This window comes from Diceros bicornis, chromosome 18 (genome assembly GCF_020826845.1).
Source record: "Diceros bicornis minor isolate mBicDic1 chromosome 18, mDicBic1.mat.cur, whole genome shotgun sequence".
Classification (NCBI taxonomy): domain Eukaryota; kingdom Metazoa; phylum Chordata; class Mammalia; order Perissodactyla; family Rhinocerotidae; genus Diceros; species Diceros bicornis.
In genome coordinates, this window is record NC_080757.1 from 35,715,513 (window position 1) to 35,734,710 (window position 19,198).

Here is a 19,198-nt window from a genome sequence, read left to right on the forward strand (position 1 = left end):
CCTCCAGTCACCCAGGCCAGAACCCAGGTCACCCTTGACTGCTCCCTCTTCCTGGTGCACACACTCATCTCTGATTAGCTCCTGACTCCTATCTCATTCCTGGGTGGGACTCTCCTCTGACCTGGTTTGCCCACTTCCATCTGGCCACTCTGCCCTACATCCCGCATACTACAGGCAGAGGGATTCTTCCAAAATGCAAACCAGGTGCCCCTTCCCCCGCACTCCCTACACACAGCCCGGCTTCAAATCTTTTTTTTTTTGGTGAGGAAGATCAGCCCTGAGCTGACATCCATGCCAATCCTCCTCTTTTTGCTGAGGAAGACCGGCCCTGAGCTAATATCTATTGCCAATCCTCCTCCTTTTTTTCCCTTTTTCTCCCCAAAGCCCCAGTAGATAGTTGTATGTCGTAGTTGCACATCCTTCTAGTTGCTGTACGTGGGACGCGGCCTCGGCATGGCCAGAGAAGCAGTGTGTCAGTGCGCGCCCTGGGTCTGAACCCAGGCCGCCAGTAGCGGAGCAAGCGCACTTAACTGCTAAGCCACGGGGCCGGCCCCTCAAATCCTTCAAGGATTTCCTGAGCTCTCTCGCTCTCTTTGTTTTTCTGCCCCTCCCTCTGGTCACCCTCTCCTCCAGCATTCAGAAACACCTGGAGTTCTGGAGTCATGCTGCCTCAGGTCTTTGTGACTTTGCCTGGGCTGCACTTTCCCCTCCTTCCTCACCTAGTTAACTAATGCCTGCTTGTCCTTCCAAACTTGATAACCTCCTTAGCTGGCAAGTGTACCCTGCTGGTTTCCCTGCCCCTCCTGGGGTTTTCCAGACACCCGAGTACACCTCTGCCTGCAATGTACTGGATTTACACGTTGGCTTCTCCCACAAGACTTTAAGATCATATCTTATTTACTTCTGTATCGTACTGTCTAGCACCATTCTGGTACCCTGGGGGCTCAATAGGTGTCTTTTGAATGAACGCATGGATGAGTGCATGAATGCATGCATGAATGGAGGCACAAGGGATCGGGGGCTCAGCTGCCAGGCAGCTCTCCTCCCCACTCCCTCATTTGAGAGTCCTACTAGTCCAAGCTCTTCACGTGACGGATGACGGATTGCAGCAGAGCCCTGGACTCAAATCCAACTTTACCAGCTGTGTGCCCTCAGGCAAGTCACTTTACCTCTCTGAGTTTCTGCTTCCTCATTTTTTTTAGCTTTTAGTTTTCCAGCTTCTTCATTTGTAAAATGGGAATAGGGGCACATCTCTGTAGGATCATTGGCAGGATTTCAAGAGAGAATGTTTGTTAACACATCCACCCGTGTGCCTGGCACGTAGTATGTACCAGGTAAATAGAAGCTGAATGTGAATGGGGAAACTGAGGTGCAGAGGCATTGCCACTTGCCAAAGCTCCCACAGAGAGTGGGGACAGCCCCTTCAGTTCTCGGTCTGGGGTTCTTTTCACTCCATGTTATCCCTTCCTCTGGGCTCAGACCTGAGGGACAGGCAGGCAGCCCCCCAGCCCAGGGAAGGGTTGCAGCAAGAAAGAGTGTGGTGAGACCTGAGCAGCTGTGGATTGACGAAGGCGAGCAGGTCCTGGATCAGCTTGAAGCATGTGCCGATGAGGAGGCTGGGCCCAAAGGTGGCCAGCAGGGCCTTCAGGAAGGAGGGCTCCGGGGGCCTGGGCCGGGCCCCCAGCAGCACTTCATCCTCACTGGAGACTGTCTTCCCAGATGCCGCCTCAGGCTTGTGTCTGGCCCGGGGAGGAAGGAGCAGCGGGTAGGAACGGGCACCTGCGCCCAGGAAGCCAAGTGCTGGGGAGGAGTGGGGAGGAGTGTGGAGCTGCTTTCTTGACTCTCGGAAGTGGGAGGGAGCGGACAACATGACGTCACAGCTACTTCCCTAGAGGTCTCTGTGTTCAGGTGCTAGAGGGCATATGACGGGCGCTCTAACTGCTGGTCCAGGAACAGGTCTATGGACACAGCAATTCCCAGCCCCCGGGCCTCCCCCTGCCTCCCCAGGGCTGGCTCCAGGGAGCATGCTGACACGGAAGGGACACATGGTCAGGGATGGCTAGCGGCCTAGTCACTGGGGAGCCGAGCAGGGAGGGGTGGGGTGGCAGGGAGGACAGAAAGGGGGTGCAGTAGGCAGACTGGGGGCCCTTAGGTCTTCCCAGAGGCTCCAAGCCACGAAAGCCAAGACACTGCAGATCAAGCCCAAGCCCCTGGCTCCTCCAACAGCCTGTTGGCAATCGGGGGCTCTGGCTGAACAAGCACTGAGCCCCGGGCCCCGAGTTGTGGGTGGGAGGGAAGGGGGTTCAGTCCTGGGGTCAGAAGCGGGTAGGGAAGGAGCCCCAGCTCCCTCGGCTGGGCAGTTGGCCAGAGAAAGGTTTCTGGGTCCTGGACCGGAGGCTGCCAGTGGGAAGGTCCCTCAGCCGGAGGGTCATCTCCTCTAGTCCCTGCTCCAGACAGGAGGAGGCAGGATTGAGAAGAGGGGCCAGCCTCAACCATCTTCCCTCGGCCCCTTCTCCTCCTGAGGGAAGTCCCTGGAATCTACCCTTCAAGTCAGGCAGGGTAGTGCAGTGGTAAGTGTGGGATGGATTCCAGCTCTGCCCACTACCAACTAGGGGACCTTGGGTGCGTCATTAAACCTCTGTGCCTCAGTGTCCCCATCTGTAACACGGGGACAATAGAACTTACACTGTAGGGCTGTTGGGGATTGATTGAGTTAATCTACACACTTAGGGCCGTGCCTGGGACAGAGTAAGAGCTACGAAAGTGGCAGCCATTCTCCGGCCTCAGTAGAACTGGGGAGAGCTGGTCCCACCCAGGCCTGAGTGTCCCATCCCAGGACCACCTGCACCTGCTCTTCTCCCCACCCCCAGACATGTGATCACCCCAGATCTATCGACCCCCTCTGCAGGAGACTTGGGGTGCATGAAGGGGCTGGGGTGGAGGGGCAAGGGGAACCCTGGAGGGCCTCACCGCGCTGCCCCCTTCTGCTGCTTGTTCCACGCCTTGAGCAGCCTCTCCACCACCTTCTCCGAGCGGTCCTCCTTGTTCAGGGACCAGAGGTCCCGATCCTCCAGGGGGCGCCGGTAGCCGAGGATGGCCATCCTAGGGCAGCAGGCAGCCCCACATGGGGTCAGAATTTAGCAGCCTGGAGCTGGGGACCAGGGTCTCCAGAGAGGAGGGTCTCCCTAAGGTGCTGGGGTCAAGGGAGGTGTCTCCTTTATTCCCACAGTGAACAGGCTGGAGGTCACTGCCTCCCACCCCAAGTTCCTATCTCAGCCCCTTCCCCCACTCCTCTCCAGATGTGCCACTGACCCCTGCGCCCTGGTGATGAAATCCACGCTGGCTGAGGCCCTGGGCGAGGACAAGGCCAGGTGGATGGAGCTGCAGTCCAGGTGCCTCCTCAGAGCAGCGTGGTTAATGAGCCCTTACTCAGGTCACAGACACAATTATCTTGCTCAGGCTGCTCTGAGGGGCGGCCGAGGAAATGACAAGCTACAAGCTTATCCCAGACAGGAGAGCTGGGAACTAATTACAGGCTGCCTCCAGCCCCTGAGCCTGTCCCCACAGCCTGCCAGAGGCAGGGCTGGCCTGTGGCCTGGGATAGGAGCTGGGCCAGGTCCGGCCTCTGCGCTCAGCCCCCAGGCCAAACAGATAGGTTTCCCCAGCCTCGCCTGCCCCATGCCCGCAGGTGCAGGGGTTTGGGGTGGGGAGGCCAGCCAGGCCCAACTTCTCAGGCCCCTGAACTTCCAGCCGGCTCTCCCTCCTCCTTCTCAGCCCCATCTCCCCCTCCCTCAGGCCCAGGCTGGAGGAAGAGCCAACTCACTTTGTGAACCACCAGAAACACAGGCGGGAGAGGAAGCCAGCGCTGGCCTCTGGGCAGGGGTTCTAGAAGGTGAGAGGGTGGGATGGGAGAAATCAGGAGTGCCCACCACCCTCTCAAGGCAGAGTAGAGGGAGGAGGGGCCTGTTCCTTCCTGCTCCAAGCCCCGGTCAGCACACTGTGGAGATGACATGGAGATGGAAGGAACCAGAAAGGATGGGCGATGTCGTTAAGGGCTGGACTGAAGAGTGGGCTGTGGAACTCCCACTACCACCCGGCCTCCATAGAAAACTCACAGGGTCAACATCTTTTGGGGAGAAAAGCGGCGGCTTCTCCCTGAAGCAGGACAGGACGAGAGCAAAGAGCACCAGGGCGAACTGGACGTAGAAGGTGGTGAAGCGAAAGGGGTCTGAGATCTCGCCCTGGGGGAGGACGGGGCGGGGCATCAGAAGGTCGGGTTCCTCTGGGGTAGGAGGTGGCACCCGAGGGGCACACGGCTCCCCCTCCCAGAGGGTTCTGCAAGAGGGGAGGGGCGATAAGGGGGCTGCTGTTCAGTGAGGACTTGCCCCGCATCGTGCCAAGCACCTCACCTACACCAGCCCTCTCTCTACAGGTGGGAAACCTTATGACACCCGGTTTGCAATGGAGGAAACGAGGCTCCGAAAGGCAAAGCAACTGGCCCAAGATCGCACAGAATAAGTGGATCATTCCGAGCCTGTGCTCTTACTGCCACGCTTGACTGCCTCCCCTTGAGATGGAGAAATGGGGAGACGCTGGATTGATGCCCAGTGTTCCTACCACCACCCCATCACCCCCACCCCCACCACCAAAGATGAAGAGGAAGGCCAGGAACTGAGGAAGGTGGGAAGAAAGGGAAGACAAGATAATGGGACTTCCAGGGAAGCCAGAACAATCCATGCATGTCTGCATACACCTGTTCGTCACACAGACACTGGTGGATGCTCCTGTCAGACACTGCACTTGGTGGTGGTGCCGGTGGAGGCTACAGAAGAGCCCCCACACTCCCACGGACATCTAACAACGGCTGCGTCTTGCTCCATCCCCTGGGTTGCACTGGCCCTCACCCCCACCCCCAGTCTGCTTCCTGGCAGAGATGCAGCCAGGAGGGAGTAACACAGAGGACTGAACAGCAGAGGGGCCCTGGGAGGTGGGGAGGGACAGAGGGGCGGAGCCTGGGACCCAGCAATGACCTTGAGCCCTGAGGTCACCCCTGAGGGAGAACGTGCCTGGCAGGTTCCCTTCTTCCCCCTTACCTTGGCCAAGGCAGAAAGGATCTTGGAGCGGAAGGGGATGATGCCACAGACCACACACAGGAACCAGAAGATGATGAGGACCCCTGAGGACTGCACCCCCCGCAGCCGCTCGTACTGGATCAGCAGCGTGGCCAGCAGCTGTGCAGGGAGGACAGGGGAGGCCCGGCCAGAGCACACATGTCTGGACCTGCCTCCCTTCCTCCACACCCCATGTGGCCAGATGTTTCTGAGGTCACCTCCATCCTCTTCCCACTGCCTAGGTGTCCAGCCTTCTCCTCAGAGCCCGTGGCTCCCCCGTCACAATCCCACAACCCACTGGAGACCCTCCCCCATAAGCTTCCTGGGCCCCACACTGACCATGGTGACCCCCACCACCAAGGGGGTGACAAAGAAGACCGGGGCAGGGGCCCAGCCGTGGACCAGGCCATGGAAGGAGTAGAAGAGGTCAGCCCAGGAGACGCACCACAGCAGGACACCCAAGGCCTACAGACAGGGCACATGTTGGAGTCTCCATCCCCAAAGGTAGGGACTGCCCCAGTGGGGAGGGGCTTTGCTTCTGAAGCCACCAGACTCTCCTGGGGCCTGGCCCTGAGGGCTGGCTGGGCACTGGCTGGAAGCTTCTCGAGGGTGGGGAGAGTGTTGCTGAAGAACTTGCTTGAACTTCTCCAAGCAGGGAATATCTCTTGGCTGCAGACCCAATTGGCAGGCTGCCATGGCCCAGAGTGCAGGGCAGGTGGGGCTGGGGGACCCAGTCCAGCCACTGAGAGTAGGGGAAGGGATTCACTATAAGGAGACCCCACAGGTCCCAGGCCCACCCGCAGGAGAGCCCCGAGCCCCTGACCGTCTTGAGCCTGGAGAGGGGGGAGAGGATGATGTAGCCTTGATGGTGGTGCTGCAGGTATAACAGGTAGCAGGGGAGGGTGACCCACAGGTAGATGCAGGGGACCCAGGCCAGCAGGGAGTTCTGGAAGCAGGGAGTGAGGTCCGGGTTGTCTGTGTGCACGGACAGATTGGAGTCCTGGGGACAGAGAGAACAATTCAGCACAGTGGCAGCATCCCGCAGAACTGGACTCTCCCTAGAGCGTGCTGGCTGGGCCAGAGAGACGCTCCATGCGTGATGGGGGTCGGAAGGTATTTGAAGATGAAGGAGGCTAAGTGTGCAAATGGGCAGGTGTCGTTCCGAGTGTGAGCTTTCCGAGGAGGCCGTGATTGCCCCATTTCCTCATATTCTCTCTCTCTCTCTAATTGAGGTATAATTTAAGTACAATAAACTGCACCCATTTAAAGTGCACAATCCAATGAGTTTGACAACTGTACACACTTGCAAAACCACAGCCACAATAAAGATATAGAATATTTCCATGATCCCACAGGTTCCCTTCTGCAGCCCACCCCTCCCAGGCAACCACTGATCTGCTTTCTGGCATTCTAGATTTCCACCCTTTTTTTTTTTTTAATTAATTTTTTATTTTATCAAAGCAATTTATGCACATGGTTGAAGAGCCCACTTCCTCCCGAAGCTTCTCCCAGGAAAGGAAGAGGGAGCTTCTCTGAGCTTTAGTTGTCTCTCCTTTAAAGTGGGAGAGGCCATCTCCTGCCCCACCTACCTCACCGGGTATGTGTGAGCTCAAAGAAGCAAGGGGATGTGGAAAGCGCTTTGCAAATCACAAAGCCTAGGGCAACCAGCCATCCTGGTCTGCGTGAGACGGTCCTGGTTCTAGCACTGACAGCCTGGGGTCCTGGAGAACCACTGAGTCCAGACAAGATCCCCTCTTGTCTTTGAATATAACTCTACTGAAGAACTTTCTTAGAAAGAGACGGGAGAATACATTCAAACGCATATTTTACTGAGATTGTTTCCTCCAAGGTCACCAATGAACTAATCTTTTTTTCCCTTCTTGCAAAGTATTAGACATTCTTTACAGAAAGCTCAGAAAATATAAATAAGTTAAAAAAAAAAAAAACCCATTCACAATCCCATCCACCTAGAGACAACTGTTAACACCGGAGGATATAACCCCTCACCTTCTAAATGCCAATTTAAGGAATTATCATTTTTACTTTTGTCGAAGTTATGCATGCACATAATTTAAAAAGTCGAACTGTGGAAAAGAAAATGGTATCCTGCCTCATCACTCCCCATCCCTCATTCCATTTCCCGGGGATAAATATGTTCAAATATGCTAACTTTGTTCTGGTATCTACTTCCATATTTTTAAGCAATTTGCTTTTACTATTATTTTGATTTACCACTATTTGATCATCACTATTTTCTCCTGTTTTGGAAGGCGAGGCTGTACCTCTCTTATGTCCTCTCTACTTGAGCTCCCTTATCCTTCCAAGGTAGAAACAACCCAGGCTTTTGTTAAATAATATTCTGTTATTATTGTTATTGTTACTGTTATTATTCTCTGTTATTAAGAGAGAATTAACAGAGAACATCTCTCTGGGCCTTGCTTTCTTCAAGGGTAACAATGGGATGATAACATCTCCCACATGGTCCCTCTCACCTGGCCCCTCAGCCATCATACTAGCCCAGGTCCTCACCTCTTCCTAAGCAATTTCCCTGGGGTTCTGGTCTCTTCCCTTCCATGCCCTAGGGGCCCAACTCACTGCCCACACTCTCCTGGTCTTCCCCTTCCTCCCTGGTCTTTCCTTCTAAGTTTCTTCGCTGGTTCCCCCCTTGGCACCGGAGTGCCCCAGGGCTCAGTCCTTTCCTTTTCTCTGTAGTCTTCTCCATCTGCACTCACCTCCTGGGCAATCTTATCCAGTCTCATCTACATGCCAAAGACTCCCATGTTTCTCTCTCCAGCCCACCACCCTCCAAATCCCCAACTCTGTATCCAACTGCCGACTGGACAGCTCCACTTTACATACCCTACAGGAGCCTGTGAGGACCTGCGCAGTGTCCCTTCCCACCAACCTGTGACTTCTCTCACTGCCTCTCCTGCAACACTCCAGCCAATGGCCTCCTTGCTGTTCCTGAACACACCAGGCACATTCCTGCCTCAGGGCCTTTGCACCTGCTGTTTCTTCTGCCTGAAGCACTCCTCCCTCAGACATCCTTAAGTCTTCCTTTCTCAGTGAGGCCTTCTCTGACCACCCTGTTTAATATTGCCACCTGCACCCCCCCAGCATTCCCGATCCACTCTCCTTACCCTTTTCTGCTTTTTCATTTCCTTTTTTTTTTTTGCTGAGGAAGATTTGCCTCTGTTGCCAATCTTCCTCTATTTTGTATGTGAGCCACTGCCACAGCACAGCCATGGATAGAGGAGTGGTGTAGGTCCGCGCCTGGGAACGAAACCTGGGCTGCCAAAGTGGAGCGCGCTGAACCTAATCACTAGGCCACGGTGGCTGGCCCTGCTTTTTCATTTCTCTATAGCATGTGTCACCTTCTAATATGCGATATAATTTACTAGTTTATTATGTTTTCTCTCATCTCTTCCTGCTGCCATGTAAATTTCTTGAAGGAAAGAATCTTTATTTCATTTGTTGATATATCCTAAGTACCTAAACAGTGCCTAAGGCATAGTAGGTGCTCCATAAAAATTTGCTTAAATAAGTTAAACAATTGTTGAATAAATGGATGAATGAACAAAAGGATAATCTTACACCCTCCCTCTAAACCTTCAGTGGCTCCCTACTGCCCAGAAGACAAAGTCCAAGCATGTTACTATGGCATTCAAGGTCCCCAGCTGGCCTTTAATTTCTATCTACATGAACTGTTGAACTATCTACGCACTTGAGTTCTCCCATCTTCAGAAAATATTTCGTGGAGTGCACACCCTGCTTCCCTTTCCTCAGCCGACTTTCACTCTTTAATCCCATCCGGGTCAGCCCTCTGTCCTCCAGTGCCCCTGCCCACTGCCGCGAGATGACTCTTCCTGAAATGCGGCTTGGTGCCCCTGCCCGCTGCCCACACATCCGCAGTGGCTCCTGCTGCTCACGGAGCCGCGTCAAGCATCCCACAGGCTTCTCTTTCCACCTCCCTTCCCACCACTCCTTCCCACCACTCCTTCCCTCCTGCCAAACGCACTTCTCCCAGCATCTGCTTGGAGAGTCCCCCTCCTACACCTTTGCTCAGCGGGGCCCCTCTTTCTTCCGCTTGTCAAAATCTCAACAACCACAGGGAAGCTGTGGTGGGCCCGCCTTAGGACCCACCTCTTCCATCCGGCACCCCCTTCCTCCTCTGACGTCAGCACCTTTCTGAGCGTGGGTCTTCCCCTTGCTGATGCTTTGGTGAGGGCCTGCTGTGCGTCACGCAGTGGGCTGGGCGCACCTGGGGCACACCTGTCCCTGCCTTTGGGAAGCGTGCAGTCCAGGGACATGCTGCTTTGGGGCATTTCACCCAAGCCCTGGTGGGCAGAGGTTGTACCACGTACATCTCGTATTCTAGAGCCCTGTATTCAGTAGTTGCTCAAGCAATGTGAGCTGAGGACTCACAGATTCTTGCTGAGCACCCGGCATACTGGCCCAGGGCTGGGCACTGGGTCACAGAGCTGGGTACCCCACTAGGCCTGGTCAGGTGCCCCAGGGAGAGGAGAGGCAGACACAGCTAATCCAGCCTCAGCCCACATCTTTTTCCTTTGTGAAACATTTCTTATTCAAGTATAATACACTTACGGAAAAGTGCACACATCGTAAGTATACACCTCAATGAATTTTCACACACTGAACACATCTGTGTAACCAGCGTTCAAATCAAGAAGAGAACATGCTGGCACCCAGAAACCCCCTCTTATGCCCCCCTCCCAGCCACTGCTCACTCCAGGAGAATGCCATCCTGACTTCTAACAACGTGGATTAATTTCGCCCATTTGGATCCTCCTATAAAGGAAATTGTACGGTATGTATCTTGCACATCTGGCTTCTTCCACTGAACACTGTGTGTGTGGGTGTCATCCTTGGGGTTGAGTGTGAATGAGGACACTCCCCCTTCACTTCTGCATGGTGATCCATGGTGTGAACGGACCCATGGATTTATCCATTCTACTGACACTGGGCAGCCCCACCCAGCTTTAAACTCAGTGAGCCCATTACAGTCACGTGCCATATAGTGACGTTTTGGTCAACGACAGACCATATATACAACGGTGGTCCCCTAAGATGAGGACCATATAGCCTAGGTGTGTAGTAGGCTACACCATCTAGTTTGTGTAAATACACTCTATGATGTTCACACAACGATGAAATCTCCTAATGGTGCATTTCTCAGAATGTAACCCTGTCATTAAGTGATGTGTGACTAATGCCATGCACTTAGTTGCCATCCAGACAGCCTGCCTGAGGCCACCCCTAACTCAGACCACTGGGCCTCCAGGCCTGGCGTGCATGTCCCACCTCTCTGGGCACAGCCTGAGCCTCACCTCCTACAGGAAGCCTTTCTGGGGCACCGTAGCCTCTGACGGGGTTTCTCCTTGCTTTATCTTGCATGGCCTTGGCAGCCAGGTGACTGTTACCCGAGAGCGATAAAGGCCCCTTACGTTTTAGTGGCATTTTATTATGGCACTTACATGGTCATTATCCAGTTGTTGATTCAGAACAACTTCCAGAAGTAGAAAGGATGAGCACTATTAGGACTGTGTGCAAAAGAGAAAGCCGGCTCCACCTGTCCTGGCAGGACCCCTGGCAGGAGGGAGCTGGGACGAGCACTCTGGCCTTGTGACGCTAAGCTGGGGTTTCTCCCCTGCCCGTGCCACCTGGACCCAGACCTGTGAACACACCCTCTCCTACAGCAACATGAGCCCTTGAAGACAGACCCCGGGCCCTGCTCCTATTGTTCTCCTCTCCTCCCCACCTTCCAAATCCCAGCACAGGCCCAGGCACGCAGGAGCAGCCCAGATATGGTCTAGTCATTGACTGACAGGGAGTGTGCGTGTAGCGGGAACGAGAGCCCAAATTTGAGAGCACAGCAGGGAATCACCACACGGGGCGGTGCAAGTCGGTGGCACGGCTCTTTGAGGCAAGAGGGGAGTGGCCACAAGAACCCCCTCTCTTTCTCTCACACCCTACATCCAACCCTTAGCAAATCCTGTCCCCTCTACCTTCAAATTACAGGCTGAACTCTATGAAAGTGCTACATTCAGTGTTCTTATGTACAAAAAGGCAACTTCATCTGGTTCTCCCTCATATATCCAGAATCCAACCACCTCTCTCCACTGCACTCACTCACCTGGATTCTTGCCGCAGCCCCCTCACCAGTCTTCCTGCTTGCACCCCTGCCACCTGCCCAGGCAGTCTTTTCCAGCACAGCAGCTAGAGGCAGATCTTTATGAAATCTAAGTCAGACCACGCGACCATGTCACTCCTCTGATTACAACCTGCCAAGGGCCCTCCATTTCACCAAAGTCCCCATGTGGCCCTCAAGACCTCATTATGGCCACCCCCCCGCCCCCAAGTTTTTGCTCAGATCTCATCTCATGGACGTCCACCCTGACCTTCCTAATTAAAATTGTAATTCACTCCTACCCCCACCCTGTCCCTGCACCCCCATCCTTCTTAACCTGTCCTATTTTTCCCATAGGCCTTATCACCTTCTAGCATACTCTATAATTGAGTTATCATATTTATTGTTTCTGTTTCCTGCCACTGAAATATATGCTCCACGAGGGCAGGTTTGTTAGTTCTGTTGACCAGGGTATTCCCCACTGCCCAGACTAGTACCGGGGACAGCGCAACACGCATATGCATTTGTCGAACAAAAGAATGAATGAATGAAGGGTATTCTCTGAAGCCCAGCTTCTTTTTTATTATTTTTATTTTTTTGTGAGGAAGATCAGCCCTGAGCTAACATCCATGCCAACCCTCCTCTTTTTGCTGAGGAAGACTGGCCCTGGGCTAACATCCGTGCCGATCTTCCTCCACTTTATGTGGGACGCCGCCACAGCGGAGCGCGTGCACTTAACCGTTACGCCACGGGGCCGGCCCCTGAAGCCCAGCTTCTGCAGCTGCATGCCCAGGAGCACAGTTTGCTCTCTCTCTGCTGGTCCTTGGCGCACAAGGGGGTCTCTGACCCAAACGAGGTTAAGTGTAAAGAACGGGGTGGGTGGAGGTCCTTTCCTGGACCCCATGATACTCCCTGCAACCCCAAGAGGCAGGATGGATAGTCCCTTCTCAAACCACTGCCCCCCCTTCCCATTCTGAAGAGCACCGACTAGGCTGGGCTGGGCTGGGAGCTGGGCCCACAGCCCCTCCCCCGCTGTCGCCCACACAGTTTCCACAGCAACAACCGCTTCCTTAATGATGTGATTAAACAGCTGGATGGGGCCGATAAGGTCTGGCACCCAGAATGGACCGCACGACAGAGGCCCCTTCGTGGGCACCAAGGCTGAAATCCCTGTAGACCCAAGCAGGGGACAGGGGAGGGAGAACCCCGGAGCCCTCTGCCCCGCTGGGCCACAGCTCTGTGACGGACTTCCCAGGCCCCTGGGGCTGCAGGCTTGCTGACAGCCTCTGTCTTGAGAAGAGTAATTACTTCCTTAATCCTGCGTGGTGGGGAGAAGGGATCAACTAACAAGTTCATTTATCTCAGCAGAAACGGAGGGACAGGAAGGGCAAGGGCACGCTCAGATCCCCGGTCACGCTCACTGACCCACCAGGGCTGAAACAGCAGCCTCTGGAAGGGCCTGGGGGCGGGGGGACAAAGCCTGGCCGTGCGGCCCGTCTATGGCTCAGAGGCCCGGCTGGCCCATCCGCTTCTGAAAGGGGCCATGCCAGCCAACAACAGCTTGGCTAATTGAGCACCACTGTGTTCTAGGATTATCATTTAATGTTCATACAAGCTGAGACCCACAGACAGTGACGGGCCCCAGTTCACACGAGATGACGCCGGGATTTGAACCCAGGCAGTCTACTTCAGAGTCCAGGTCCCAGTTCCACTGCATTGCCTCTACACCCTGTAGGGCTCCCACATGACATCGACCTTAGGGATAGAACACTTCAGACCACCTGAGACATTAAACAACTCCTTTCAGCCACGCAGCCCGCCCCGGAATCACCTCTTCTCACAGAGCCGAGGGGAAGGGGCTGCCCTCACCGGGCAACAGACTTGCTGGGGTTCAGGGATCCACGGGACTAGAAACCTGAATATCCAGTTGGAAGGAGAAATCCAATCCAAAGGTTAGGCCCCCATGAGCCGCCCCCTCGGCTCCACCTCCTGGACCCAGCCGTGGCAGAGGAACAGCTGCCCATGGGGGAGGGGAGAGCCTCCCAGCAGTGGCACACCCAGCCTCACCCCCTCCCAGGGATCCTGCCCCACCTGTCACCCCAGGGACAGCCTCCCTGGGGAGGGGCGGACACAGCCCAGGCACTCTGACCCTGCCTCCTGGGTAGGTCAGCTGGCAGGTTCTGCTGGGACCTCCCTCTCTGGGGGCTAGCCCGGTGCTCCAAGACCCGGCTGGTCTGGGGGGTCAGCAGGAGGGTTTGCCAAAGTTCCCTCCCAAATGCCACTTCCCTGACTCACTTCCTTCCCTAGGTCTCCAGCTCGTGACACCCAGGTCCAGGGGTCACGGGGGAGCAGCAGGGCTGGGGAGAAGTGACAGACACCAGGCCCTGCTCCCACTGCTCTCCTCTCCTCCCCACACCCTCCAGCTCCCAGCACAGGACCAGGTACACAGGAGCAGCCCAGATGGTTCAGGGTCGTGGGAGTTGGAGTTTTTCCCCATTTCACAGGGGGGGAAACTGAGGCTGTGAGGATAAGCTAGCGAAAAGCCTGGGTAGAGTAAATGAGTGGCCCAGAGGGGCCTGAACCATGCCCCCCACCGCCCCCACCATTCATGGCCACAGGGGACCAAATTCTGCCACCAGGAGCCAGGAACTCAGAGGTCACAGCCATCCAGCACCAGCTTTGCTGCCTCTAGCTGGGATGGAAGGAGGGGATTCTCGGGGGACGTTTTGGTGCCCAGTAGGCTGAGGGGTGCCCTCCTCCCCGCCACCTGCCTACTTCAGCCACAGCTTTGCGTGTAAGTGTCTTCATCTGAGAGTCAAAGCATATTGAAATCAGAGCCTCAACCATTACACATATGTTCTGGCGGCTGCCTACTCATGTTGGCCAACGCCCTAGGAGGAAGCCCAGGAAGACCCTGACACCCAGGAGCCCCAAAGCTCAGAGGCCTCAATTATGACCTTGGGCCCCCAGCCTGAGGTTCAGCCTCCCAGAATCAGCACTGGGCAACTAGACCTGAACGGGGCCCCAGAGCCCACGTAAACCCAGCTGGAGCCCAGACACGGTGAGTGATTTGCCCAAAGTCACACAGCTAGTGAGTGACAGAATGGGACTAGCTGGAACAGAGCAGGAGACACAGGGAGCTGCACCTCCAAGGGACTAGGGCTTTGCCCCTCCCTAGGGTGGGTAAACAGCCAAGGGAACAGTGAAGGTGCTGGCGCCCAACCAGTGAGAGACCCACCGACCTCTACCAAGAGCTGCTACGAGGTCAACTCCATGTCTAAAGTAGGGAGAGAATTTAAAGGGAAAGAGGAGTCTGGAAAGCTCAGAGGAGGAACTGGGAAATCTCCCCTTGGCCACAGCTTCTCTCTTCCCAGTTGATCACAGAATTTGAGGGTGGGACCCCACCTCTTTCCTTGGCTTGAATCCTCTCTCCAGCATCCCCACCAAGTGGTCCCTAACCATGTGCTTGCACACCCCCAGTGATGGGGAGCTCACTACTTCCCAGGCAATCAGTGCCATCTTTGGACCACTCTCATCGTCAGTACTTTTGGATTTCTGAGCCAACATCAGCCTCCCAGGAGCTTCCTGGGGCCATTAGATCAAGGCTAACACTGCAAACAGGTCAAGACGTCCTGAGGGTAAACGGCCCCAGGCCCTCCTCTGTGTACTCCTCACCACCTGGGTGCTCCTCTCCCTCCACTGCTCAGAACAGAGAGTAATCCTTCAGGCAGGGGACAATGGGACTCAGCAGAGGGACACCACCACCTCCTTTGTTCCAGGGGCATCTCTGGCCTAGGCAGTTTGGCCATAGCTCATTCTTTTTTTTTTTTTGTGAGGATGATCAGCCCTGAGCTAACATCTGCCAATCCTCCTCTTTTTGCTGAGGAAGACTGGCCCTGGGCTAACATCCGTGCCCACCTTCCTCCACTTTATATGGGATGCAGCCACAGCATGGCTCGACAAGTGGTGCCTCGGTGCGTGCCTGGGATCCGAACTGGCAAACCCCGGGCCGCTGCAGCGGAACGAGCGCACTTAACCACTTGCACCACCGGGCCGGCTCCCATAGCTCATTCTTTTGAAACGTATTTTCATGGAAACTCCCAAGGCACGCTCAGAGACGTTGGTAACCCGCCAAGGTAGGTAGAGGTGAGAGACAGAGTCAAAGAAAGCGATAAATGATTCACCCGGTGCACACTGTGTGTGAGTCTAAGGGGTCAGGGGTACTCTCGGGCCTCCTACCCTCAGATTTAGCCAGGGCTGAGGCTGATGGATTCAGCCACAAACTCCCCAGCAAACAGCTGAAGTGGGAGCCCCTGGCCCAACAGCCCTGCCAGCCCCTTTCTTGTAGGTCTTCCCAGATCTAACACCCTCTTCTAACCTCATTTCCCTTTCTCTTCCCTCCTCTTTCCAGGAGTATCAGGACCTGTCACTCAGAGCTTTTTAGTTCTCAAAATTGTTTCACATTCCCTGTGTCATCTGATCTCCACAACAATCTCGTGATTGTTGGTGGTAGGAGAGGGGTTATTTCCCCATTTCACGGGGGGGGGGGGAACTGAGACTGTGAGGATAAGTTAGTGAAAAGGCTTGGTAGAGTAAATGAGTGGCCCAGGGGACTGAACCATGCCCCTCACCGCCCCCACCTTTTCACTCCAGGCTCAGGTACTTCCTACAAGGTGGATCACCCACAAGCCCCTCAGATAAAAGGTTCAGGGCAGGTGTACCTGAATAATATACAACGCAAATGAGATGCAAAATAGCCCACCACAACTGAGTCCCCTTTTGTGTAACTGAGCTAGAGCCTCAGACCCTCCCTTGTCTTAGTTCTGCCAATGCTTGGAGGATGAGGAAGAGCTGGGAACCTTCCTGCTTTCTCCCCACCCCACCCCAGTCACCAACCACGCTGGGTGCAGCCTGGAACAGCTTTCAGGAGCCAAGAAGATAATGTGAGGCCGGCCCTGTGGTGTAGTGGTTAAGTTCGCATGCTCCGCTTCGGCGGCCTTGGGGTTCGCAGGTTCAGATCCCGGGCGTGGACTGACGCACCACTTGTCAAGCCATGCCATGGCGGCGTCCCATATAAAGTAGAGGAAGATGTGCATGGATGTTAGCCCAGGGCTAATCTTCCTTACAAAAAATTAAAAAAAAAAAAATGTGGAAGATGGAGGGTGTTTAGAGATCGGGATGAGGATGAGGAGTAGTCAGTTCCCTTGCCATTTGAGGTAACCAAGCAGAGACCCCACTATAGATACCGAATATAGATGAGCTGGTTCCCACGACCCTGAGGTCCTCCGAGGAGGTACATACAGCTCATTAGCAGCAAGAAGTTCGGGGACCAGGGGCCCAGAAGCCCAAAGGTAGGGGCACAGTCAGGCAATGGCAGAGTTGGAACCACATCTCAGGGGTCCAGCTTCCCAATCCAGCACGCTGCAACTGATTGTCGTATGACCTGGACAAGTCCATTCCCTCCCTGGCCCTCAGTTTCCCCAGCTCTGTAATGAGGGGCTGGGCTAGCTGCTCCAAGCCCCCAAGGGCTGACAATCTTGGATTCCGCAACATCACGGAAGGGTAGAGCCAGAGGATCTTTAAGCTTGGAACAAGAAGGGAGTCCTGAGTTCCCTAACTCCAAGTTCCTCGAAGCTTCTCTCTGTATAATCCTAAGCTCTCAGGGTTAACTGTCCACCCAGGAACAGGAGCCCTTACACTCAAGGCTTGGGCACAATTGCTCCCTTGATTTGCAAGTCCTCTGCCTGGCCACCGTAGACACGATGACCACGCCATGGCCACAGCAGCCAGGCTCAAGTGTGCAGGGAAAGGATATATACTCATAGGCCAAAGGGGCTACCTCTGGACTCTGGTGACAAGTGACCAGTCCAGGCTGGATGACAGACGGGGTTTCTGTGGGGCCGGGCAAGAGGGGAAGCTGCAAAGAAGTTATACCATCTAGGATTAACCCTTTAGTGACCCAGAGAAAAAGATCACCCCCCAAAAATAGAGATCCCCAAAGTACTTTTTTACAGATACTCCATTGCCCCAAGTTTCAAAAATCCATGTAATCCCCTCAGCCCATCCCAAACACAGCCTAAGAGCAGGGCTCCTGACTGTATATACACACTTATGTACACACATGCACACGCACCCACACAAGCACACACCCATGGAAAACACACACTGAGCATACACACACCAGGCACATATGTACAAATACTTGAAATGGGAAAAAGATTTAGAGGTTGGGATTCAGAGGCCCTGGATTTGAGACCAGCCTATCCAGGTATCCACTGGATGACTACAGACAAGCCCCTTTAATCTGAGCCCATCTGTAAAATGGAGACACACCACCACTTGCCTCCCAGAGCTGCAATGAAGATCAAGGGAGCTGCTGTGAATAGGTTTTGAAAGCTGTAAGAAAGCTCTCGGGCTGTCTACACTTAGTGCACCTGAACTGTGCGGGGAACTGGGGTCAGCAGTCTGAAAAGCAGCCTGATGTCTTAGAAAGAGATTTGGTGTGTGAGTCAAAAGGCCTGCTTTTCTAGTCCAGCTTTGCTTTCTTCCAACTGGTGATTTGAGCAATTCTTTTCCTTTTTCTGGACCTCCCTTCCCTCATCTGTAACAAAAGCAAGTTCAACCAGGGAATCCTGATATCCTGCACCTGTAAGGGCCTGTTGCCAGAGTGAGGTCTGCCTCTCCCTCCTGAGGCCAGGGCAGTGAGGATCGCCTGCTCTCCAGTGGCTCTTGCCAGGAGAAAAAAGGGTGGCAAGGACCGTTTTCAAGAAGGGCAGAGCCCAGCGGGGACCAGCCTCCCAAAGTAACAGGTTGAACAGGAGCTCTGGATGCCCTGGGCCCCCGGGGCTGGTGGGGGGTTGCACAACTGAGCCCTAGTCCATGGCGCAGGCGCTGAAGTGTCATCAGGAACGTAGCTAATGGGGAAATGCCCCTTCAGCACCCTGCGAGTCAGCCCCAGAGAGGGACTGGGGCGAGGCGGCAAGTGGGGGCACCTTCGATTTCGGGATGCCACCCATTGCGCCCTCGAGGAGTCTTGTGCCTCGCCTTCCCTGGCTCCTCCATGCAGCCGAGAGGTCAGGGCAGGTCCCGGACGCCGCGAGGGACCGGCTCTGGGTGGCGCGCCAGAACCCCTCCTGGCGTCGCATCGCCCCCTCCCCGCGGCCGTCTCAGGGGCTCACCGGTGCGCGCCCACGGTCCCGGGACACCTCCTTACCCAGAACTTGGAGCCGAGCTCCCCGGAGCCGCACAGCGCGTCCATGGGGCCGAAGCGCCGCGGCGAGGAAGGCAAGCGCGGTCGCCTACCCAGCCCGGGACAGAGCCGAGCAGCGCCGGGAGCCGCCTCCGCGCCCCGCGCTCCGCCCCGGCCCCGCCCCGCCGAATCCTACTCCCAGGGCCTTTGGGATGAATTCTCGCCTCCCCGCGAATTGCGACAGCGCCTCCCTGAAACGGCAGCTCCGGGAGGGACTTAGGGACAAGGGTGGGGGACACTGACACAGTGACATCCCCTTCGAGTGGCCACTGGGCCGCGCAGGAGAGATATCCCTTCAGATACTGAGGCTGATAGGCCTGGAGCAGGGTCTGTTTCCGAGGGGCACATACCCGCTTCCACCGGAGACATGGAAAGGGACTTAGCAAGACTCTCTCCGTGAATAAATCCTTGATAGGGTCCCGTTCATCTCTGGACCTCAGTATCCTCATCTGTGAAATGGGCACAACTTGTGTGCCCAGACAATCCGGAAGGCTACCTCTGCCCGGAAAGTTGCTGGAGAACCGGCAGACACAAACACATAATGTGCACGTGTGTGCTTGTGTACCCAGGAGAGGGGGCTGGAAGGGGGGCTCAGCATCCAGCATCCAGATGGTGGCTTCCGGTGATTCTCTTAAACTGCTGCCTTCCTGAGGTCCTGTGGCTCCCTGATCTTGTGCAGTTGCTTCAGTG

General features: G+C 55.3%; 1 protein-coding gene across 1 annotated transcript in view; it reads right to left on the reverse strand.

The window, feature by feature from the left end:
- The window catches only part of ABCC3 (ATP binding cassette subfamily C member 3), a 49,355-nt gene extending 30,594 nt beyond the window's left edge, over window positions 1–18,761 (reverse strand). The window contains 9 exon segments of the mRNA XM_058560676.1: window positions 1,548–1,739; window positions 2,971–3,102; window positions 3,824–3,885; window positions 4,116–4,241; window positions 5,094–5,231; window positions 5,451–5,576; window positions 5,935–6,111; window positions 18,473–18,598; window positions 18,600–18,761. Of these exon segments, the coding sequence (XP_058416659.1) occupies window positions 1,548–1,739; window positions 2,971–3,102; window positions 3,824–3,885; window positions 4,116–4,241; window positions 5,094–5,231; window positions 5,451–5,576; window positions 5,935–6,111; window positions 18,473–18,598; window positions 18,600–18,761 (1,241 nt within the window).
- Window positions 18,762–19,198: the final 437 nt, after the last annotated feature.